The 25,651-nt window shown below is 36.9% G+C and overlaps 1 protein-coding gene across 6 annotated transcripts in view; it reads right to left on the reverse strand.

Moving 5' to 3' along the window:
• Positions 1-3,946: 3,946 nt before the first annotated feature.
• The window catches only part of Chrm2 (cholinergic receptor muscarinic 2), a 132,089-nt gene continuing 110,384 nt past the window's right edge, over positions 3,947-25,651 (reverse strand). For all 6 annotated transcript variants that reach the window (XM_048786898.1, XM_048786897.1, XM_048786899.1 and 3 more), the window contains one exon: positions 3,947-7,823. In XM_048786898.1, the coding sequence (XP_048642855.1) occupies positions 6,383-7,783 (1,401 nt within the window). In that variant the 5' untranslated portion in view covers positions 7,784-7,823 and the 3' untranslated portion in view covers positions 3,947-6,382. The remainder of the gene's footprint in view (positions 7,824-25,651) is intronic.

Genomic DNA, 25,651 nt, shown 5'->3' on the forward strand with positions numbered 1-25,651 from the left:
TTGAATAGCTGGTGTTGACAGTATGAGACCCAAAGATTTCCAAGAAAGACGATATGAGGAGCTTATTTGCCAATGTTATGGTTTGGATATGAGGTGTCCCCACAAAGCTCCTATGTAACTCAGGAATATTCAGAGGTGAAATGATTGAACAGTGAGAGCTGTCAATCAGTCTATCCTGGTTCAAATGGACTGACTGGATGGCAACTATAGGCAGGTGGGGTGTGGCTGGAGGACGTGGGTCCCTGGGGGTGTGCCCTGGAAGTGTTCATGCCTGCTGGACTTCCTGGCCACCAGAAGTGAGCTGCTCTCCTTTGCCATGTCCTTCTCTCATGACGTACTGCCTCATCTTGGGCTTAGAGCAATGGTCTCCACCAAGGACTATGAACTAAAGCTATGAATCATGAACCAAAATAAAGTCTTCCTCCTCTAAATTGTTTTTGTCAGGTTTTGTAGTTATAGCTACTCAAAGCTGATTAACATAGTCGGCAAGCCTCAAATTTTATGTCTAAGAAAATTTTCCCTTTCCTCTGGATTATGTTTTTTTTTCCATCAAGAGTAGAGGTCTTGCTAATTATCAGGATGCTTGGTGGAATTCTTCACGGGACTATTAAGTCAGTCAAAATGTTGTCTGCATAAGATGGCCTGAGAAGTCGCTAGAAACACAAGTTCCCAGACCTCACCTCCAAACTACTGGAGGCCTGGGAGAAAGGCTCCACAATGTGTGTTTCAGTAAGGCCCCAAGTGATTCTTTTACGTACTATTGTTGTAGAATCACTGACATGTAGTGTAATAGAATATATACTCTTAGTGAACTTACACCAACACAAACCCACAAGCTCCTGCTTCCTACACAGAGGCAGTGAGGAGCAAAGACAATGTTGAATAAATTAGAGTGAATTATGATGTTTGCTTTTTATACAAAGAGTGAAGCTATTATCTAGATTTGAATTAGCCACCTCTGCAATCCATTGTACTTCCAGACACAGACATACTGTGATTCACTTATGTCTTCCATTATTTTATAATAATTTTTAAAAAGATGCATAGTTTTGAAAAATCTTGTACTAAGACCCCAGAAGTATACCCATTTTCAGCAAGTGAATAGTTGATGAATTTATATAACTTGCTGGGTATGTGATACAAGTACAGATGATGGATACCTTTTTTTTTTCTGTGCAATTTCCCATGACCATGTGAGTGTGTTTTAGATTTTATGTAATGTGACCTATTTAATAAATACCTTGGAGTTCCACAACTTATCACACTGTGTTTCCTCCATTTGGGGCTGAAAGAAAAAAAACTGATACAAGTTATATGGTAGAAGATTATTAAGGAATAATGACAAGATGCTTTTTGTTTCAGTGTTAGCAAATATCCTGTCAAAAAGAGCATTTAACTCTTTATTGATACAGGTTTCATTCTCAAAAATGAAATGGAACTAGTTCACTGGAACAAAATGAAACCAATGGGACTTGATAGAATCCTCAGAGTGTTTTCTTTGGTGTATAGGACCCCAGTTCACCAGTGGGTGAATGGCATCATAGGGGGTAAAATATAAGAAGGATATAGACATCAAGTTTGTCACAAGTAATATAAAGAAAACTAGAATTAATTGAAAAATATCTCTACCATTGTATACCTTAGTACCTAAGGACCATAATAATAATCTTTCAAAGGCTCAGTGTTAATGCTTTTTGTATTAAAATGTAAGCATCTCCTGGGACAGCTTGCCTGATCTCAACTAATTACAACAAGATTGTGCTAATGGACCAAAGGAAATGTTCCTAGGAGAGTGTGGACCAAAGGAAATGTTCCTAGGAGAGTGGGCAGTTGAGTGTAACAGGGAGAGGAAGAGGCTGTGTGGAGAAAATGTAGGACACTTGAGAACAAGCCATCTGTTTCATAATTTCATGGGGAAACTTGCAATTTTATACTTCATTAAAATTTTTTTGGTGTTTAATGTATAGGAGACTGTATTGGAGCCCAGTTGAAAGAGTGGTTTATAAAATACAGTGCTTGTACAATTTTTTTACCTTGTTTGTCAGAATAAAAAAGATGTTCTGAAGGTCATCCTTTTCTCCCAGTATGATTATTTTTTATTTCACTAAAATCAGTTAATTTGGAAGAGAGTGAAACTTTCTGAGAACGAGTTGGGTGCAGCCTCATCAGGCAATCAGACACAAGATCAACACAGCTGTTGGGACTGCACCAGCTGGAAGATTCTCATCACAAGCCCGTCAGAGTGCAGGAGAAGAAAGCATGGTTGTCATGTGGGGTGATACCAGCAAGATTTATTAATTTACTCCTCTAAGAGATATTTAAAATCACTGCCAGGCTTCTTGAAGATTATAAAGCATTGAATTTTAATATAAGCAGGATTTGGGCTGTTCTAAAATTTCTTTCTTCAAATGCAAACACTGCTTTTCTTGAAAATGGGGCACATAAAATCTACTTTTTTTCTGAAAAAAACATACACCATACCACAAACCAAGATTTTGTGTATAATATATTTATTTGCATACAGAAATATGTATTTCTATGGTACATTTTATTATTGTATTTATAGTATGTATATATATAAGCATACAGCATATTCCAGATAGATATATTAAATATGCACACAGTTCATGCTACAGCGTGCACCCTTTTAAGAGAAGCTTTTATTGAAGGGGCATGGTATTCTATATACATGCTGAAAATACACAGGTCCATCCAGCTGTGGGTGCTTTCCTAATCTATTTGCAACACCAGTACTATGGTTGTTGAAAAGGATATTATTAATCTGGATAGGGGAGGCAACTATCAGTGAACTCAATAGAAGAAAACAAGTAGACTGCATTACTAAGTAACTGTTGCCATCATGTTGAACACCCATCTGTCAAAATGTCATCTCTTCAAAACCAAAAAGCAGCGAGTGGACAAAGGGCAGAGTACGTGGGACCTCCAGCTTCCACATGTCAACCCAGAGAGCTTATTTCTTGTGACTTATTATATTGACAACTTTGTCTTACAATAGGGATCTGGGATTAAATTAAGGATGAACTGGTGAAAAGTGAATTATTTCTTTTTTCAGGAAATGTACTGGTCCTTTTCATATTCTTAATCTCATCTTCTTATAAGACCACTCTGGGATATTTACATTATTGCTACGAGGAAAGAAGCAATAAAGACTTAACAGATACGGATGTTCCCAGCAAAAGCTAAGGAGACGAATTGTATTGTCTCATTATTCTGAAAAGAAAAATGGTAGCTTTGATACAAATTGACCATATGAACTACAAATATTTTTGATGGTTAACAACTGCAACCTTCTGACTAGACTCCATGACAATCACGATCAAACATTAAGATGTTAGAAATAATGAACTATATGCATGAATTGGTGACTTTGAATACATACATAGGACCTGTGTTCCCAGTCTTTGAATCATAAATACTCCAGAGTCAGTAGAGGAATGTTTCTTATATGTTGTTGATTAATATTACTTTTATTTTCCAACAGGTGAGCAATTTGCAATAATTTTCTATAAGTGAGTTATTTCTCCACTCACAGAAAGTTAATTCTAGGAATTCCTTTATAAAAAAATGAGTTTCTTAGCCATGGCACTATGTACATTTCAAAATAAATAAATTTAGTTTGGAGGGGATGGGAGCCTGTCCTGTGCATGGTGACCTGTTCAGCCGTATTCCTGGCCTTACCCATTAAATACAAGTGTCTTCCTCCAACTTATGGCAGCAAAAAATGTCTCTATACATTGCTCAAAATGCTAAATGTTCCCCTAGGGAAAAAAGGGCCCTGGTGGGGAGTCACCAAAATAGGCAAATCCAACAATAGTTAACATAAATTTTTGATACAGTTTCCATATTTCTCCAATCACCTTCAGTGTTCCTTCCATTTTTCTGATTCTAGTTTCCATGGTATGGCAGTCTCACTTGGATTCTTTTCTTTAATTTGGCAGTTTCTTTTTCAATGAAGTTGTGGTGGCTGGGGTGTATATCAAGAACAAAAGGAAGATGCATACAATGGCAATGGATAGTTAGATACAGTTTGACTCACATACTTTGGGTTGTTAGAGCAAACAAAACAGAAGCCCCTCATAAATCTTGGGATCCAAAGGGTTAATCCCAACTAAACTAAGTCTACATCATGGTGATACAACCAATGAAAAAGCGAACTAGTAGGACAAGGAAACAAGGAGCCCATTGACTTGATGTTCTTTCCACTCAATTGATTTTAGCCAATGTGAAGAGATGCTATGTAAAAAACTATGTGAATTTAAAATGAAAAAGTTTACACTGAATTATTTATAGACAAAAATAATTATTTATAGACTAAAATAGCCCATATGAATGGATAATATGAAGTTACACATGAAATATTGGGTGGGGGTAGACAAATGGAATTGTTCAACCAAAGAGTTATTTTTATAAATAATGTTACCTACAATATTGTGGGCAATTTTCTTCTTATTAATTCACAACTTTTGTTGTTGCCTTTGTGCTTCTTCTTCTTCTTTTTCTTCTTCCTGTTCTCCTTCTTCAACTCTCCAAATTGATGAGAAAAGTTATATAAAATAACAGTAGTAAGTTCTAGGGTTTAAGGCTGACAAATTTGTCATGTAACTCACATGACCTACCACATCATATCGGGGCAATATATTGTGTAGTCATGAATCATAAATGCAATATGTGACATTTGAAATAAAATTTACAAATTTAATTTCTATCCATTGGGTCATCTGTATAAAATATGATTGGAAGACTATAGAGAATAATGTAAGAAAATATATGAAAGTTTAAAATAACTAATGAAATGTGAATCAATTTATACTACACTTTTTGTGCTACAAAATAACATGTTTGTACATGGACAAGTTTCATGTAATACCAGTATAATTATTCCTGACCTGACTTTTTTATGGTCTAGAATTAGTGAGAAGAGACAGGGAATATCCACCTACATTCTTCTGTCATGTTCGGAGAGTTTGTTGGTTAACTGCTACATTTGGATCACAAAGAGTACTTCAATTCTACTAAAACCAGAGAATTTTGTGTTAAATAATCTTAGGGAAAGTTGGCAAGTTGAGGAATATGAAATACGTGCTTTCAGATAAGTATTTCTGATTTTTTTCTCCTTCCAACAGGTACTAGTATAGTTATGCAACCTAATTTGATAATAATTTGAATATCCACCATGATTGGGCAATGAATTGAAGATTTGACTCTTCTGAGACTAAGTAAACTAGCCTTGTTTAGAAATCTCAATGAAAAAAGCTGCTGAAAATATCAGGAGTTTGTATTATACAAGTTAACATTTCATACTTGGGTCAGGCAGATTCAGGTTTAAACAGAAAACAACTCTAACCTTCTATCTTCTCATCTCAAAATTCATCTGGCATCTGTACACTTTCTCCAGCTGGACTGTCCATTTTTTAATTTGAGGAAATCTCAACTTTAGGATGACTTTGATTTCTCAAGAATGTTTATGTGTTAGGGAGACTATTCTGTTAAAATAAAAGGCTACTGTAGAAGGAAATGTTCTACACATAGGATCATAAGTGAATTAAAGCCTTATAGAATTTCTGACTCCCAGGAAGGCCAAAGATGCAGTGAGGAGGGGTGAAGTGCCCGTGTTCCAGCTGTCTCTGGATGGATTGGATGAAAGTCCTACAGGTACTACCATTATGCCATGTAGAATGGACAAGTGCAAACCTAGACCATAATAAAAATAAATGGTGTCATCTAGATGGGTTTTTGTTTGTTTGCTTTGCATGGATGGAAAAAGAGACAGGTGGGGAAAAAAAAAAAAGCGCTGATTGTAGTGTGGTCCTCCAAATAATATCATACCAAAAGAAGAGAATCTGCTTAACACTCTGGAGACTGTTTCTGCAGCCTTTTGGATTTCTTTTCTTCACTTGCCCGTTGTATAAAGTCCATTTCTCTATACTGAAGTCTCCACATTAGTGTGTATTCTGGCATTTCGTCCTCACAGGGACACATGAGAACAAAAGGAAAGAGAAACAACAAAAATGAATAGGTTTTTCTTTTGTGCAGAGACTGACAGATTTGTAGATTCAGAAGCCCTTCTTCAAGAGAGTACGGCAGCCTAGATTGTTCCTTAAATGCACAGTTCCAACATGTCTCTTTTATTGTCTTGTTGCTCCTAAACTGACAGTGTTTATAAGGTGAAAGTTTTTTTTTGTTTTTTTTTTTTTCAAACTGGAGCTATGGCATGAAAAGAGGGTCACTGTGGAGCTCCTTATTTTCCATTCCATAATAAGACCATAAAGTGCAAGGGCAGAGATTTTAATAGTAGGAGCTCTTTTATCCTCTTTATACTTCCCAAGCTCCCCTGACCATTTCCCTTCTTTTCAAAGGTGTTTTACCTTGTTGCACCTATGTTCTTGTAATGACACATGAGAAGGTGTTTAAAGGTCTTCTTGAAGGTGGCATTACACAGTGCATAGCAGGCGGGGTTGATAGTACTGTTGATGTAACAGAGCCAATAACCAATGGTCCACACTGTGTTGGGGATGCATGGTGCACAGAAGGTGTTAATGAGCACCATGACATTGTATGGGGCCCAGGTGATGATGAAAGCCAACAGGATAGCCAAGATTGTCCTGGTCACTTTCTTTTCCCGGGAAGGAGGAGGCTTCTTCTTTGCAGGCTGCTTGGTCATCTTCACAATCTTGCGGGCTACAATGTTCTGTTTTTCTTCTCCGTTCTGACCAGAAGACCCAACTAGCTCCACAGTGGTATTAGTTGGCGCACAGGAGTCACCTTTTTGGGTCTTGGTGACAATTTTGATGCATGTTTGCTTCGAGTTCTCATCTTTGGAATGGCCCAAGGAAGTGGAAACTGTGTTTTCATCCTGGGTTATTTCATCATCTCTCATATTGGAAGCCACAGCACTGACCGAGGTGGAATCGTTGGAGCTCTCTTTCTCTTCCCCCTGGACGCAGTTCTCGGTCACAGCATCTCTGGTGGCCTTGCCATTCTGGATTCTGTTGTGTTCCAGGCCACCATCGTTGCTGGGCATGTTGTTATTATTTGGCTTCACTATTCTTCCTTGCACCAGACTTGGAGAAACTGGATCTTGGTTGGCCACGGGCTCCTTCTTCTCTTTCTTTATCCTGCTCTTGCTGGCTCGGGATATATGCCAATACAGCACAGTCATGATGATCACTGGCAGATAGAAGGCTGCAATGGCGGTACCAAAGGTGACGGCGGCATTGGAGAAGAACTGAATGTAGCATTCCCCATCCTCCACAGTTCTCACCCCTACAATGAACTGCCAGAAGAGAATGGCCGGAGCCCAGAGGATAAAGGACAGGACCCAAGCGGCTGCGATCATCATCCCTGCCATTTTCGTGGTCCGCTTAACGGGGTAGGTCAGAGGTTTGGTGACACAGAAGTACCTGTCAAAGCTGATGATGAGCAGATTCATGACGGAGGCATTGCTGACCACATAGTCCAAGGCTAGCCAAAGGTCACACACCACAGGTCCTAGAGGCCAGTAGCCGATCACAGTGTAGAGGGTGTACAAGTTCATGGAGAAAACACCTATGATGAGGTCAGCACAGGCCAAACTGAACAAAAAGTAGTTGTTGACTGTCTGGAGGTGGCGGTTGACTTTAATGGAAACCATGACCAGGATATTTCCAATAATAGTCACCAAGCTGAGGGATCCAGCCACAAGGACAATAAAAACCACTTCAAATGTCTTATAAGGACTGGTAATAGCCAGGCCATTATTAGAGGAGTTTGTTGAGTTATTCATTTTGTGTTCAGTAGCCAAGTAGCCAAATCAACATTTAAGCCTGCAGGGAAATAGGATAAAATTAAGAATTATAACATAAATATGATTTAAAATACTTTAGATTTCTCTCTTTTGAGTTTTACTTCCCCCTACTGCCATCTTGCTTCTCCTGCATGATCATTGTGCCTGCCTGTATGAGTTCCCCACAAAAAGGTCAAAAGCTTCATAAGGGGGATTTAAGAGGTCCTCTCAGGGTGGCCATGAACTTGAAGGCCAAGAACATTTTGAATGTTTCCTTATAGGGATGTGAGGTACCTATCTATGTATCATCTTTTCATCTCACGAATCAAGTAAACAGAGCATAATTCTGATAAATTGAACTAAATACACCAAAGCTACCAAAGCATCAAGGGACTTCTAGAATGTACATACAGATTAATAATCCAGTGGGAAGACAATATTATGGGATAAAGCATGAAACTGCATGTGTGGCTTCTCCAGTCAATAGCACCTGCCTTCCTGGTAGCTCTAAGCCTTTTTCATAATTATATTAAGGAGAGGGATAGTAAAGACAACATAATGATATTTTATTAATCAATATAATTCCCCCCAAAGAACAATTTTCTTTGACCTCTGTTTTATGAGGTCAGAAAAAATTGTTCTTTGAGGGGAATTATCACCTAACATTAAAATTTCCAATATTCCATATTGCTTATTAAATGCATATTGATATAATTGTACCAATTTTCAGAATGTTTTTTTTTTCTTTCAAACCACTATGAACTCTGTTTTTTACTGTGCTTTCTGCTAAACCTTTTGCTTTGCAGAAAATGAAACCATGGTCCAGAAAGCTGAGAAACTGGTATCAGGTCACATTTAGAATCAGTGACAGGGATGAGACTGTGAACCTGTTTGCACAATCCTTCATTTGTTTACCTCGTACTCATCCTGTGGAGCAGCTTCACTCCATTAGGCATTGCAATATAGTCTGAGCATTCGGTGATGATGAGGACAGGGTTCCTGCTTGTGAGAGGCATGAGTTCTGGCAGCTAAGATAGCTTGGATAGAGAATTGATTATACAAGCTGTGTGCACTCTCTGCTGCCTAACCCTGTTGCATGAAAGTAAATACATCATTGCCATTTTTCCACACAATTCTGCCAAAGTCTGATGACCACCAAGTGATCTTTCATAAGGGAGAACATAGGGTGGCCTTTAGGACAGAAAGTTAAGAGTTCATCAAGAAATATGTTTCCGGAGAAAAGCATCTAAGAGAAAATGTAATCCAACTTCTGCCTCTTTTTGAAAAAAAATGCTGCGAGCTGTGTGTGTCGGAAAATAAGAATACTGAGAAATTATTTGGTGTCACTTCAAAATGCAGAAATCTCTATTGATTCTAAAACCACTTATTTCCAAGTAATGGTATGAGATTCAGTGGGGGCAGTGGTTTGCTCTTGAAATTCATGTAGAAAAATTTTTAAGTAGCTTCACAGAAGAAATAGCATTTGAACAAATGGCTTATTCTGCTTAAGAGAACAAATTATCTTCAAGCATTTTAATAATAAAAACCTTAATAATAGAATAGGATTTTGACCCTAATAGATCAGACCATAAATTCAATAGCCATAAAAATATTCAGTAAGTACTGCATGCATCATTTTTGCAGAGAAAAATAAATTAATATAGAAAAAATATTTGTAAGCACATAACAGAAAATCGCCTATTTCCCTTAATACAAAATAGTTTGGGGGAAAAATAAAGGAAAGATAAAAGACTAACAACCTAAAACACTGAAGTACAAGTTACATTAAAAAATAAATTAAATATAAGTGACTTTTACATATAAAAGAAATATTCAACTTCATAATTTAAAAATAAAAACCCATATATATGAGGCTACAGTCTAGTTTTAAGAAAATATTTGGTGATTTCCATCAGAGGATAATGTATAACATTTACTTATAAAAGCAGGCTTTTGAAATCAACTGATTTGATTCTTTATTTGAAAGATTACAGAAAGCACTGGAAGAGTAAATAGGGGATTTGTCCTTGATTTTTTGATTCTTGTCATAATTGTTGCTAATTAATAATTATAATTATTATATTGTAGAATTGATATTAACACAGTCATATAATCCTCACTCTGTCCTCTACTTATTTTTTATTTTTTTATTTCCTCTCTTCTCACTCATCCTTCTTCTGTTTACCAGTAGCATGCATTTTTTTCAATAGAAAAAATAATTAAAGGAAAATGTAGCCTTAGGTCTCCCAAACATGTACACCTTATAGAAATGCTAACAGCTATACAAATACACAGGGCGGATTCTATCACCCCCTTTATGTGAAGAAAATTGAAATTATAAAAAAAGGTTAAGAAACCTGTCCTTTCAGCCCAAGGCTGGTGAGCAAATGATTTACAACTAAACCTACCATCCTTCCCGGCAGGTTACTCTTTCCCCTTGAAAGAATTGTAATTCATCCAGTAACAAAGAAAACTGTTAGGCGGCAGCAAGAAGATGAACTATACCCAAAGATTTCTAGCTGATGGACTGTTATGGGGAACTTGGGATGCTTATTGAGGTAGAACACGTTGTACTAACAGAGTTAGTTACTATTACATCCCCTAAAATTTTAGTTGTATTATTTTCTTAGTTCTGCTAATGCTCTGTGTAAAAATGGAAAACATTCTGCTTAGAAGCAGGCACAAGTATTTGAAGGGTGGCCTTCCTGTCTTCTAGTGTAAGCACAGAGTAGTTACGCATGTTCCTCCTCCATGAAAGAAAGCTTCCGTTCGTCAAGTCCATCAACCCCTCGCTGCTTCTGCTGTTTAAATTTCTACAAAAGCTTTTACTTCTAGTGTGGCACCACAGGGTGTCATTAAGGCAACAATAGTTACATCATTGATGAAACAACATAATCACAACAGACTAAATGATGAAGATGACCTTCAAAGGGCTCTGCATCTTAATATGGCAAGTGTGTAATAACCGTCCATCTGGTATTTTACAGTTTGTTTTCTGACTAAGTTCTGGAAGGGCTATGGAAACTGATGAGAAGAAAATTTTTCTGCCCTTAGTTTCTTTGCTACTTGAGTCCCTACACATAGCAGAGAGGAATGTAACTGTGATTCAATATTTTCTTCACAAAGTTATGTGTGCTAATCTCTGCTCTCATTTATTAGCTGGGTGACGCTGAACCTCTAAATCAAATTCTAAAACCTTAATTTTTTTTCTCTCAAATGGGAATAATAATCCTCCTTTTATTTCAGAGTGATGGCAAGGCTCATAGTGACATAATGCCTTTGAACCATGATCTATAAATGTTAATAGTAAAGAAATGCTAGTAATTTTCAAACCTGTCAAATGGGTATAAATTATTCACCTTTCCTAATAGCTAACAGAAAGTCATGTGTGTGTATGTGTCTTTGAACCATGTTAAGAGGGGGAAGGTGCAGGGTGTAGAGGCTGAAGTAATACTAAATTTTCATTATCAATGATGTAAATTACTAATAACACTAGTACCAACAAAAATTATGATGATAAAACATTTAAAGGATAATAACTCTTCAGAGCAACTCATAAGGTGATTGGTATTTTTATTATACACCTTTATAAATGTTAAATATCAAAGAATTAGGTTATTTGACACTCAAACGGAAGTCACCCAACTCTAGACTATGCTAGAAGCACGGTCTAAGGACTGGTCTCAATAGTTAAAATCACTCACAAACACAGTGACCTGCCATACCTGAACCCTATGCTCAAACATCAAGTTAGTGTCTCGATGAGGAAAACTAAGTAAAGGTCATCATATCTGGTCAATATTGCAGCTTTGGGTGGAGATATTCACAGCAAGATAAAAAATCAGTAAGTGGAGTTCTGCATAAGAAAATATGTGATATTTGAGATTCAAAAAATTTTACTGAAAACCCATCAAAAACTGTAATTTTTGATTTGTAAGAGAGCTGGGAATGTAGCTCAGTGAGATAAGCAAGATATGCAAAATACCCTGGTTTTGATCCCAGCACTGGAAAGATAGCTATATGCATATATATCACCATGTGAGCTGATAAATAGCCCCTCACAAAAACACTCATACTGATGGCATACATTTTCTAAATACTAACAATAATGGATTTTTACGAATTGTTAAAGAGAGAATACTAATTAATTTTTTAAATATTCTGAAATACATTCACAAGTTGATAATTAAATAAAATAAATGGGATTTTCTTCAAACCCTTCCCAGCTCAAGCAGCATGCCTAATGAACATATGAAGAACACTTACATAGGTGCATCTGTGGTATAGTAAGTTAACGACCTGTGAGTAGCCTAAGTGCTAGACTTTTTTTTTTTTTGCATGTCATTTCATTTAATTCTCACAATAACCCTAACATGATTATTATTCTCTTTTCCTGTTTTATAGATGATTATAATCAGAGAGCCAGCAACTGCTGGGGCCATGATTCAAATTTAGGTCTGTGTGACTCCTAGGAATACATTATTTCCACTAATGTTCTAACATGTAATAGAAAGTAAATCACAAAAAATGTGTTCTAGAGGAATTAGAAAGTCAAGGGGAAAAATGAATCTGTGATAGGAAATCATTAAATCTGGAGGGAGATGATATGTGATCGTAAAATAAAATTTAGAACAAGAAGGGAGTTTGGAAATCAAGAGGGACTTACATAAAGTTGAATTTATAATTGCTTATATTTCTTTAACTTTTGTTTTTAAAATGTAATCTTACTGAATACACTTCTAGTTTTTGCTGCCATTTGAACACATTATTAATAGTAGCAAGATGTTCTGGATGATCTTCCTCCATCTCTTTCAGCTATTGAGATCTAAAAAGCAGCATATTCACTGAGCAAACACAGTAACAGAATCATAAGCCTTGCCAGAGTTGCCTGAAATTCCCACAAATGACAGGGCAGCAATAAGGTCATGTTAACCTTTAACTTATGGTTATTAGGACTAAACACCATCCTATGTTCTGAGACAATTAAATTTTTTTTTCAATCATATTATACTTAGGTATATAGCTTTCAATATGTATGTAAAATACTATCATAAGAAACAAGAAAGATATAAATTTGATTGGCACAATGTGGCAATACAGGGAAATATCAGAGTATCGTAGAAAATAAAACTCTACCTACTCAGGGAGTAGCAGATATTGGTGGAGAGAATGCAAACATTCTCTTTCTTCTTTTTAGAATGACTTGTGGTGATCTTGTGCTATGTTATCCTTGATTAGGAAGCAAATTAAGCACATTTATTTGTAATTGCACATAATATTTATAAATAAATGTGGTATAATTCATCTGATAAGTGAGATTCTGAGTGTAATTTTTTTCACAGAAGATGTGACTTTTGAGGTATATATAATCTGTTTTTGATACTTTTAATATTCAATTAATCCCAGTAATCTGTAAACCACATTGGTACAGGTATTAAGTAGGATTCAAGATGATCAATAATCAATCACTCCTTCTATCAATAATTTGGGAGAGAAAATTTAGAAAAAAATATGGGAAGAGAGTTTTTCAAGGAAGTTTTGAGGAGCAAAACCCCTTTCTCTAAAGGAAAATTTTGTTGTATGCAGATTTTAATGTTGATACAGCTGATAATATAGATTGCTTGTATTACAATGGGCCTTGCAAATCATGAATGTCTTTAAATTTTACTGACAGGGAAAGAGGAGTCCTTGCCTGGGACTCAGGAGACATTCCAACATTCACAGATGACAGTATTGACATTCTACCTTCTGACTGCTTTGACAGCCTCACACAGAAATGGAGTGAGTCTTTACATATTTTCCCCTTTAATCAGGATTTCCTTTGAGTTGAGCTGAGCTGCATGTGATGACTTAGTCAACATTTCTAGTGCTTCTTTGTGGGCTCCTGGATCTCAGTGCAATAGCAGTTCTGGTGGGGGGTGGTGTCTGTAGGGAGGAGTAGGATCCTTGCTAAAAAATTAGGGTTGTTGCTTTTTCATTACAAAATTGCTATTGAAGTGGCCTTGTGAACTGATGACCTGATCTTCCTATGAGATCAAGAGTTGCTGGGGTGGAAGTGAAGAGGAATGGGTGCTCAGAGACACATTCTTGTCCACAAGGAATTCATAATGCAGGTAGACACAAATTGCTGAGAAACTTCCGGTTTTCTAAATCAACTCTGGATCAATTAAATGTCAGGTGCCAGGGCTAGGAATCTGTGGAGGAGGTCTGCTCAGAGTGGGATGAAATAAATAGATAGATAGACACAGAAAGTTCCCTGGAAATCTTTCCTAAGATTTGAACCATTAGGTTCAGAAACATGGAACAAGAACACAGTACAAGGCTTACTCACCTACACTGAGTTTTTCATGTTATCCAAAATTATGTGTCAAAAGTATTTTGGAAGCAACCCGTGAGTTTTTCCCATTTTGGAAACTGTGGCACAGAACAGCAGACTTTACTAAATGTGCAGTAAGTAAAATATTAGGGGACAAAATAGCCACACTGCAAACACTTTGCATTTTCCAAGGGGCACATTTATGGGGTCTGCACATTACTATGCAGAGGCTGCACTTTGACAAAAAAAGAAGAAGAAGAAGAAGAAGAAGAAGAAGAAGAAGAAGAAGAAGAAGAAGAAAATGCAAAAGCAAATGATAGAAGAGTGAAAATAGCTGAAACAGCAATCTGATCCTCACAGTAGTACACATGGAAGAGAATTCATGAATTTTCACAGTGTGAAAAACATCAGGATTATGCAAGGCCTTGTTATATAGTGCAAACACGTGTGCTGTGAGGCTTTGGCTGCCTGTCAAGTATAACACTATGCTTAGTGATTCTGGGACAAATCTCCACTCCATGACAGCCAAGCCATCCTTTCCCTTCTTGCGAACACAACACCACTTACCCTAAATAATATCATGACTAATGGGGAAAGAGTCGTAAACACGATTTAACTAGGATCCTGTCTTTCTTCTGACAACCATGGCACATTTTAGTCATCAGCTCGCACAACACACCTCCTGCTGGAAAGGAAAAGAGATCTGGACAATTTGAAACCAGACGAAACCTGGAAACACCCAAACTTTTGACTTTTAAAAGTCAAATTCCATCTGAGTAAGCCCTGCGGCACCTACCCTTCTCTGTGCCAGGAATTTGACAGAACTCAAGACAGATGATGAATGCATCGAAGGAGAGGGTGTAGGCTAATCAGTGCGCTCCAGAGCACACAGCCCTTGAGCTGAGGAAGCTCTCTGTCCAAAGGTTGTTCTGTCCTCCCAGGGAAGAGTAGTGAAAGGGAGTGGAAACAGTTCCCACAGAGCTGCTGAAAGTTGCGTTTGATTAGGCAGCTGTATTTGAATCAAAGTCTGCATCTTTCTACCATCTTGAGGAGCTGAAAATATATAGTCGGCTTTTTTGTTTTTGTTTTATTTTTTTTTCCCCATGAAGTTGGCAGACTGCTGGTTTAATAACTCTAAATTAGTTAATTCATTGCTTTGAATTAAAAATGTGAATCAAATTTGCAGAGGCATTGAGGCTTGTTATGACTCTGATGGAATATTCTAGAATGAAAGCTGTTGTTCTCTGTAGAAGCTGATCAATCCAAACAATGCTTCCCGCTAGGGAGTCTTTTCAATGGTACACGTGCTTTCCCTTGGAAGCTGAGCACATGGCAACACAAGTTGGGTACAGCAGGTCAAGGACAGCTTGGGAGAAAAGAAGAAAAATCAGTTTAGGAGAAGAGAGTTCAAAGAGGAAGTTACTGTGTTTTCTCTGAAGGGTAGACCAGGATACTCAGAGTAAACTAAATGGATCAGAAGTGGGAGGTGCACACAGATGTGAAATTTCTTCTTCCAAGTATAAAGAAAATAAACATTCAGATAATGCAATTTACAATAGTTAACCAGAGCCAAGAACACTTAGTGGTACATAGCAATGTACAGTTGTTTATTTATGATACTGGGGATTGAACCCAGGGACGCTTAACTACTAAGCCAACATCACCAGTCCCCCACTCCTTATTTTTTAAATTTTGAAACTGGATCTTCCTAAAGCGCTCACTAGGTTGCCCAGGATGGCCTTGAACTTGAAACTTGAGATCCTCCTGCCTCATCCTCTGGAGTTACTGTGATTGCAGGCATGAGATATTGTGTATGATTGACATAGACATTTATTTTAAGTTGTTCTCTACTTTAGGCTGCATTGGTGAAGAAAAGAAAGAAAAAGATCATCATCAATGCAGGTGTTACTCTTCATTAAAAATCACATTTGCATGAAAAATATATATAATTAGATTATTTTATAGATATAAGTTTACTGGCTATCTCCCATTAAGGCACATGCACCTATAAGGGTAACTTAATAGATACCCCCTAATCTGGTAGCAAAAACTGTAACATAGGTACTCATAACCCAGGGAAGCAAATTTACCTCCATGAACTTTGAATCCCCTCAGTTTTCAATGACAGAAATGATACAGGCCTCATATACTTATGATTCATACCAGATTCAACGAAGCTATAAAAAAATAGTAAGGAAGTGTAGAAAGTAATGGGCAGCAAACTATTTTTATTGTTTCCAATCGAAAAAGAATGATTGTTTGCCCAGAGTCTGATTGCAGACTATTTCTAGAACTGAGTAAAATGACCACAGTGTTATCTCACTAAAACTTTAAAAATCAGGGAAGGGAGAAGATGAAAGTCTTCGCTAAACGATCAGACGGCAACTGAGATGAGGGGACATAAAAATCTGCATCAACTCATCAAAGATTTGTGAATCTGAGGCACTGATTTAGAGTTAAAATAAAGCAAGTTGGTCAGAAAGAATGAAGAGGTTTATGTGGAAAATCAGAACAGTCAACTTTACCTGCTTGAAATAAACCACTTCTTGTTGATAACTCCAGGTACATCACAACATAATTATGTGATACCTGTCATTTCACACTGCCAATCCTATCTTCCTGCAGTCCTTTCCCTTTTGGGCCCCATCACCTTTAAAATCTATTTAACTATTTAAACATCCCTTCTCTCCTTCAGTCACAGCCTCTCCACACAGGAAAAGTATATCTCTCATGCAGACTGAGTGATAGCTCTGACAAAAGTGACACTTCTCATCCTCAGTTGTACCATCTTGGTTTGGAAATGGCATCATCCTACTTTATCTGCCTCCATCTTCACCATGTCATCTAATAAAAAGTAGCTAAAGTTTGAGCAGTTCATACATGGAGATGCTTAAATACAGTTTCCATTCCTAAATCATGCATGAGAAGGGAAGATCTTCTAATGGAGAGATGACCAACAGATTGAGACTTATGCACAAATCTGGTAGGTAGGATGTTTGCCCAGAAACACCACTGTGTTCCTATTAGCAAAGCAATTTTAGTATGTATTGTTTGCTGGGAGAAGTATATGCATAGCTGGACCTCTAAGAGGATGTAGGATTCTGAGTAATTATCAAATCACTGGAAGATCTCAAGTTGGAAGGAAGCAGGAAGCTGAGGTATTTTGTCCTGGATTCTTCACCTAATCACCATGTCAGTCAAGCATGCCAGTTGAGGAGGAAGGAATGATAACACCTATGAGAAGATAAGAAAGACAATATTTCTTCTGCTAAAAGCAGGCAGGTTAAGGAGAATTTCTGATGAAGGATTAGTACAAAGTGACAATATGTTACACAGAGACTTGCAAGTTCAAAACTGGACTGGTGTGCACAATTGTCCAAACATGAAGAATGGCAACCGTCTTGTTGACACTTGTGGAGGGAGACAGTAGCGAAGGTCCTGGATACACATCTGAGGGATGGACCAGCAGAAAGTTGGCTTCTTGCTCTGTAAGAGTGAGCCATCTCTCCTTCCTGTAACTTTCACACACAGATAACTCTGAAATGTCAGTGGAATCAATAAACCTGAAAATGAGGCCTATCTTTGCTGTTTTCTGGTTGTGTGAACTTAAATACGTTGAAACCTTTTCCATTGTGCAAGATCTAACAGTCATGGAAAATAGCATGTGCCATTCACAAATTCTTCTATATGAACTCAATATACTGGGCTCTTTGCAGGCGCTCTATAAGCACTTGCTATGACAGAGTTCATTATAATTGACAGGTGGTTCTTACAAGCAAGTAGAGCATGAAGAAAAAAAAATAACAGAAAGGAACAAATCATACTCTTCATATTTCTCCCAAAATATAAGAAGGCAATTTGACTAATTTTTATTTTATATGAGTCAATTCTATATGAATTTTATTATTTAATTCCATTCATCTTAAGGATTCCAGAAATCGCACTATCATTCTGTGGTATCCAGGTGCTCATGCTAAAGTGGAATCATCATGCTAAACTTCAATAACAGTTCTGTGAAAATTAGCAACTACTTTTCCTAAACAAAGGGACACAGACAAGTGAGCCTCCAATCACAATTCTTGCTGTAGATTCATAAACAATTATTTTGTAATTCTAAACTGATATATTAGCTCAAAGTAGTGAATCTTGGAAAAGATAATCTTTCTGAGGTTTTTCTGAAGAAAAAACTTTAGCTGTTCACAAACACAGATCCATTCCCAAAATGAAGATTTCTTATTGACAAAGATAAAAACAGAAGAAAAATTGAATACTGCAAATGCTTAGTGCATGCTGTATGAGTAGGCATAAAAATGAATTTGTGACTTCCATTTTACAGATCACTCCGGGTGCTGCCTTCAAAGAAACAACTGAATTTAAAGTCTCATTTTAGTAGTTTTACTAATTGAAAGAAGAGGCCTGTGACAAATAGAAGTCAAGAACCTTCTTTCATCCAAAGGCCTGTTGACCTGAATGGCTTACCTCAAGCCTTTTGTCACTTAATCATGAGAATTTCTCTTGACAATTTCATTTCCTTTATCCAAGTCCTTGTCTTTAAAATATTTATTCACTTTCTCCCTTACCATCCTAACTTCAACAAGTGCAGCATGTATGAGATGGCATCAGCTGTTTGAGAACCACAGAAAGAGGGATGACTACCTAGTCTTTCATGCCATGTTACTCTTCTGGTATGACTGTCTAGAAGGAAGAAAGGAACTTTATTTATGGATGTGGAGGCTAAAAAACATGATCTGGAAATGGTATTCCACTAGACAATGGAGATAGCCTCACCGTCCTAGAACCCAGGAGTCAAAACTAGTTCAGAGCTGAATTCCAGTAGCAAGACAGGAATCAGCCCTTTGGGGATAAAATGGTCCATAGCCACTAGCTGAACCCTATCTGATGGGCCACACCCAGTTCTCATGGTTGCCTTGGAGAGCAGCTGTATGCTCTTATCCCTCAGTTGGTCTTCACTCCGGTTTATGGGTGGCTAGTGGGACAGATATGCTTAGTTAAAATGTTCCAAGGATGGATTCATTTGCAGACCTCCTCATAGTCCTAGTTCTTCATGATAAAACATCCTCTGGTCTGTGTGAGCATTTAGAAATGCAACTTGTGAGCAGCTGCCTCCGTCTTTGCTCTTATTTGGTTGCTTTCAAAGTCCATTGGAAAACTGAAACCCAGCCTGATGTTTTTCTTCTTTTCCTTTTAGTGTTGTTATTAAAATTTTAAAAATGATACTGTGAACAAAGTTGACCTCTTTCAACAGGGACTAAATAGTAAGTCACAGTGGGATGGCCCTGTCTAGGGATTGAAGAAGTAACTGAACTACCAAAAACAACTAAAAACACATTGTGGGGGGCAGGGATGATGGGAAGAGATTTCATTATGCTTGCCAGAATGTCCAGTACATGCTCAAATTTCCAAACTGTGCTTTAAAATAAAGATTTGGGAGTCACTGAACCATAACTAACTTCTGTGTTCTTAAAATGAATTGCACATTCCTTCTCAAGCAAACATAAACCCTTGAGTGGTTTACCATAAAAGACTCAATGGATTTATACACCTCAAACAATATTTTCATACACTGAGGTTAAATGAATTGGAAAATTGTGAATTACTGTCAACAAAATACACAAAGATATAAAAGACAGAATTTTTTTTTAAATGGTAAATAGTTCTGGTTACATTAACAGTAGTATGCAAAGTTGGATCAGTAACAAAATAAAAATGTGAACAGACTGATCCTTGATTTGTGCCTTGAGAATAAAGCAAATCAGAAAAGTGAAGTCATTTAAAATAAAAGTAGGTTAAGTGAGGCCTTTATATCTGGTTTAGGGCTGAGGATGTAGCTTGGTGGTAGAACACTTGCCTAGCATGTGTAAGGATTGGAGTTCACTTTCCACAAATGACAATGGATAAATAAAATAAGAAATATTTTGTTTAGTTGCCTTTTTAAAAAGTAAGTAGGAATTATTAAAGATAGTGAAGAGAAAAAGCATCCAAAAACTTAAGAGCAATAGTCATCTCTGGTTAGGCAAGACCTAAAGAAAGCAAAAGAGAATGGATCTGGAGACATGGAGAGAGAAGAACCCCAGGATTAATCTCACAAACAGAAGAGAAGGGGAGAAAGATCACAGTGGGTTAAATTAGTTCCAGAGATGCCGATGAATTGCATGTTTAGGAAAATTTCCTTGAACCCTTTATTGAGGATGAAGAGGGTAGTAGTCAGAGGACTTAAAGAGAAATGGAGTCTGGGATCCCCAGGGCAATGAAGCCCACTTGAGTTAGAAACTATCAAAAGCTGTTTGTCATCAACCAAACTGGCAGTAAGAGCTCTCTCAGCAGAGTCTTGGCTCAGGTTTCAGTTTCAATGTGCCCATCTTCATTGCTTAGATTGTTGCCTCTCTGGGTTTGAGTCCCTGTGTGACCTGGTCCCTCAGCTGTGATCTTGTGAAGGATCTCAGTAGCACTTTGGAAATGCCCCACTCCAGTCTGTGCACATGAGCACTCTCCTAAAACTTTTGTTGTCTCCTAATCCTTCAAGAATAAGTTCATGTTGAGATGACCACTGCTAAACTGGTTGTTAATTTCATAAATGAAATGATGCTCATAAAGGTATTTAAACCCAGTTCAGGCTCTGAATCCTTTATTTATAGACTTAAGCAAAGGCTTAAAATTGACTCTGGCTAGGTCAGGAGGAGAAGTAAGAAGAGAATCACTTGTACAATTTGCAGAATGGCCAAACGTATGCTATATCTGTTTGAGATGTTGTTCTAATACTTTGTTATTTACGAAGCAGATTCTTAGATATTTTAATATTGGAAGAATGATAAAGCTTTGTCTTACTTATTCTGATCAATAACCATTGACCTGAAGTCATAACCTCTCACATTCAAATAATCACTATTTATTATTGAACTCTGTGTAAGTCTATAATAGATCAATTTGCTAATAATTGTTTCCTGTCACTAATGTTATCCAGAATTGGATCCTTTCTTGTCACATAACAGCAACATGTGTATGGGGAGGTTGGCAAACACTGTTCCTTCTGTTTACTTGTATTATGTGTAGAACAAACTGCAACAGATTATGGATGTAATCAGAGCATACATCATGACTTCTGCTTAACTATTAATCTATTTTTTTTTCATGGGATGGCACCCAGGGGCACTTAAGCACTGAGACACATCCCCAACCCTTTTTAATTTTATATTTAGAGACAGAGTCTTGCTGAGTTGCTTAGGGCCTCTGTGAGTTGCTGAGGCTGGCTTTGAACTTGTAATCCTCCTACCTCCTGAGCCACTGGGATTACAGTTATGCATCACTGTGCCTGGTTTATCAATAGATTTTTTTAAAAAAATTAAATTTCTTTTAATTAGTTATACATTATCAATACATTTTTGAATCATTATAATGACATCATTTAATGACTCCAGTGATTTACATCTTTAGGTTACATGATGAAAAACAAGTAAATAGGTAAAAAAGGGAGGTACGAATTGTAAATAGTGTCCCTGGGCCAATTATTAATAAACTTTCCATGCAAATGGGCATCAGTCTCAAATTATTAAATTATCCAGGTGAGGATTTTCTGATGAAAACAATTGAATGAATTCAAGAATACCTCCTTGCTGTCTTTAATTTTGTGCAAGCCATCCACTGAACTGTCTTGCCTGAATGGTAGCTGCTCTTATTTTTTTCTCCTCCTGAGAACGTGTGTGTGTGTGTGTGTGTGTGTGTGTGTGTGTGTTTTAATTTAAGACTTCGTGAGCACTATCAGAGAGAGGATTTTGATTTGAATCTCTTTTATCTCAAAAATAAGTTGTTTAATTTTGAGAACATCTTCCTCAGGAGTTCAAGCATATTGAACTCCTATGTAGGCCCATGGCCTACCCACACCACCTCTCCAGTTCTTACGTGGATCTATCTGTTTTTAAACAGTAGTGTTGTTCTAAGCTCCTGGAAAGAGCAGGGGTCTGCGATGGTAGAATATTTGCCTTCTCATCTGGGAGGTGCTATTTAACCTCTCTGTGTTTGGTGTTTGTCCTCTGTGGCAGGGAGGACTTCTGAACTAATATCCCCTTTTGTTCTAAAATTCTAATTTTACTTTAATTCTCTTAGGACCTCCATGATGCTGACTGAGAGGTCAGAGACGATGTCACTCATGTCTCCCTTAGATCTGCATTTTTCTAAATACAATATCTCACTTACTTATGGTGAGAAAACAGCTGTCTCTCTAGTGAATCTACACTCCCCGGGCCTTGCTGGCCTCACTGCAGAGCCCTGTGCTCCGTGTCAGCTAAGTCTCTTTGTCATGATCCATTCCTCCCACCCCCAATATCCTGGTACATTTCAGCTTCCTTCTGTGATCTTTCATCCATGCAAGCTTGGAAATTAGATTCAAATTGCTATCTGTATCTTCATTTTGCTCTCAATATTGAAAATGTACAAGCGCAAAATAATTCTCTCAATCGAGCTCCATATTTACCTACCAACTCATTAAATAGTGGCTTCAGTGCAGGGGCAGGAGATCATATATTAGAGAAGGAAAGCAATTCCGTCAGCAAGTTCATTTGTGCATTCTCTGGAATGTCAGAGCAAAGGCTCGTCCTTGGAATAAGGGTGTTCTCTCACCCGGTCTCATCTCTCCGGCTGTCTGATTCCTCAATTAACTGACACCTCTGGGCCAGTGATTTCATTCTGGACGTACTTAGTGGACAGACTAGAAATAGTCATCCAATGACTTACATCCTCTTTTATAGCATCACTATAATCACTGCCTAAGTAGCCCTGCAAAGAGGGAGGGAAGTGAAGAGAAGTCTCCTGGAAAGAGTGTGTTTAAGTGATGCAATAATTTGCAAAGGGTAAGGAAGGGTATTTTGACAATTTCTACTGGAAGCCTGAAATTTGAACAAAATTCCAAAGATCAGACAAGAATAAATTGGCTCATGTATTATGTTTTGAGTTATGGAGCAGAACTCATTGCCAAGGATTATCTATATTAAGTCTCAACTAAAAATGGTGTATTTTTTCTTTTAAATTAAAAAAAAATGAGGCTTATTTGTGATATGATTTTGTTCTGCTCCCAAACTCTTCTCTGCCTTTAAATATTAAAAAGTAGAAATGATTGCAAATGTCTTTTTCTAATTTTCAAATTAGAACTTGAGAGAAGCAAGCCAAAGGGGGAAAGAGGTAGAATCATTCATACCTGACCCACAAACAAGAGCTCTCTCTTTAATGCCTATGTAACACATAGATTTGTGTTTTTGTTTTGTTTTTAGTTAATTTCAGGAGGCAAAACTATGAGCAGTATCTATTTGTTGTCAAATAACTTATAGCATGGTTGGGAGCACCTGTGGACTTTCGGAATTTTGTTGTCTCTCTTCCCAGGCACAAGCAGGAGCATGCAAGGCCCTCACTCTCAGACACATACAATATTTAAAAAGTTTTAGATCACACAGCATGTCAATGCACTGTTTCCCTATGGCCAGGCCAGAAAATGAAAGACAATCTACACTTTGGATGGTGGGTAGGCTTAGACCTGCAGAGAACCATCATAGCTTTCAGCTTTGGTCACAGAGTTGACAGACATTTGGAATTATTAAACAGTACTGATAATCTGGATTTTTATGCATATTCTCTCAATTGTTATATACTTTAGCTCAAAGCTATAAATACTGACAAAAGAACAAAATATATAGATGGACTGGGTCTGTAGGCCCATACTTCATGAACTCTGGGATTTACTACGTTACAACATTTCCAAGTAAAGATAATCATGGATATAGGTAATCTTCTAGTACATAATTTTAATGGGTACAATATTGAGTTTTGTGGACATACAATAAATTCATTAAATAATTCTCTCTTTATGGCATTTACAATTTTACACTTTAACAAATAATGGTGCAGCAAACTTCTTCACACATGTATCCTGTTTATAGATTTGGGTATGCTTTCTGAGAAGAAATTTCTGTAAATTGGCTCATTGACCAAGGTTACATAAATTGCTCTTTGCGATAGTAAAATTGCAAAAGCAATTGATAGTTCTGATATATTCCTATAACTCATAACAAAAACAATAATTATTTTTAAAACACTTCACAAATCAATATATGAGCTTATCAGTAAGGATAGTTTTAGTTATCATTTTATTGCTTTGAAAAGTTTTTTTTATTTTTCATGCTATTGATCACTGATATTTTTAAAAGTCTCATGGTCATACTGACTGAGCTAGCTGGGCTCATTGGCATTTTTTTAATTTGTCTTTTTTCTTTGGACAGGGACTTTTCATACATGTGCTTTATCTGTTGATATTTAACCTTATAGTGTTATTGAAAAACAATTTGTCTATCCCAAAGAAGTAAATATTTCATGATAATTTTCTTTAACATGTATATATTTTATACTCAAACCTGTAATTTATATGGACCATATATAGAATAAGGTGTGAATATATCTAATATTGACTTTCTTCCAAATAATTTAAAAATCACCCCAGAAACATTTATGGTATAATTTACATCTTTTGCAATAATTTGCTCTACCATCTAATGAATATTTTTGTACCTCTGGGGCTATTCATGGGAGTTATGGTTTTTTCCAATTTTTTCTTGAGTGACAAATATTTAATAAATTAAATTATTGGGAAAATAAGTAATATGCAAATATGTGGTAAACAATCCAAACAAAAGGGAATTTTCTGGTTTTTTTTTGTTGTTGTTGTTTTTTGGTACTGGGCATTGAACTCACAGACACTCAACCACTGAGCCACATCCCCAGCCCTATTTTGTATTTTATTCAGAGACAGGGTATCACCGAGTTGCTTAACACCTCACTTTTGCTGAGGCTGTCCTTGAACTTGTGATTCTCCTGCCTCAGCCTCCCCAGACACTGGGATTACATGAGCCACACCTGTGGGAATTTTATTTTATCCTTATTCCCATTTTAAATTTCCCTTCATAGAGACTACCACAGAATACAGTTCTCTGCATCTTCTAGTCTTTTTTGTTCATCGAATATATATAGATATATATTGTATTTTTCTATTAACCTAATGATTGAACATATTTAAAATATTGGCCATTTATACTTCTTTTCCAATAATTTGTCTCTGCATAATATTTTGCCTATTTGTGGCTTGTCTATTCTATTCTGTTCTGTTCTATTCTATTCCTCTATCTGTCTCTTCTTGCACTAACAAAAAAAATTTTTTCTTATTGTAATTTTATGACATATTTTAAAGTCTTAATTATATATATATATGTGTGTGTGTGTGTGTGTGTGTGTGTATATATATATATATATATATATATATATATATATATATGCTGGGAGCCATTAGCCAAGTAGGTATGACAATTTCCTTGCCAGCGTACCCCATGTTGCTGACATTTTGCAGTGACATTGAATGTAGTTGACCTTGCTCAAGGACCAGGGCGGATTAGGGTGTTCCCGGTTTAACATAATCGGGTTTAGGGCGTTCCCAGTTTAGGTTCCAGGTTTAAGGTTTAAGATTATTCCTGCTGGGAATAGGGCGTATCCTGCTGCCT

The sequence above is a fragment of the Marmota marmota genome, unplaced genomic scaffold, assembly GCF_001458135.2.
Source record: "Marmota marmota marmota unplaced genomic scaffold, marMar, whole genome shotgun sequence".
Lineage (NCBI taxonomy): Eukaryota > Metazoa > Chordata > Mammalia > Rodentia > Sciuridae > Marmota > Marmota marmota.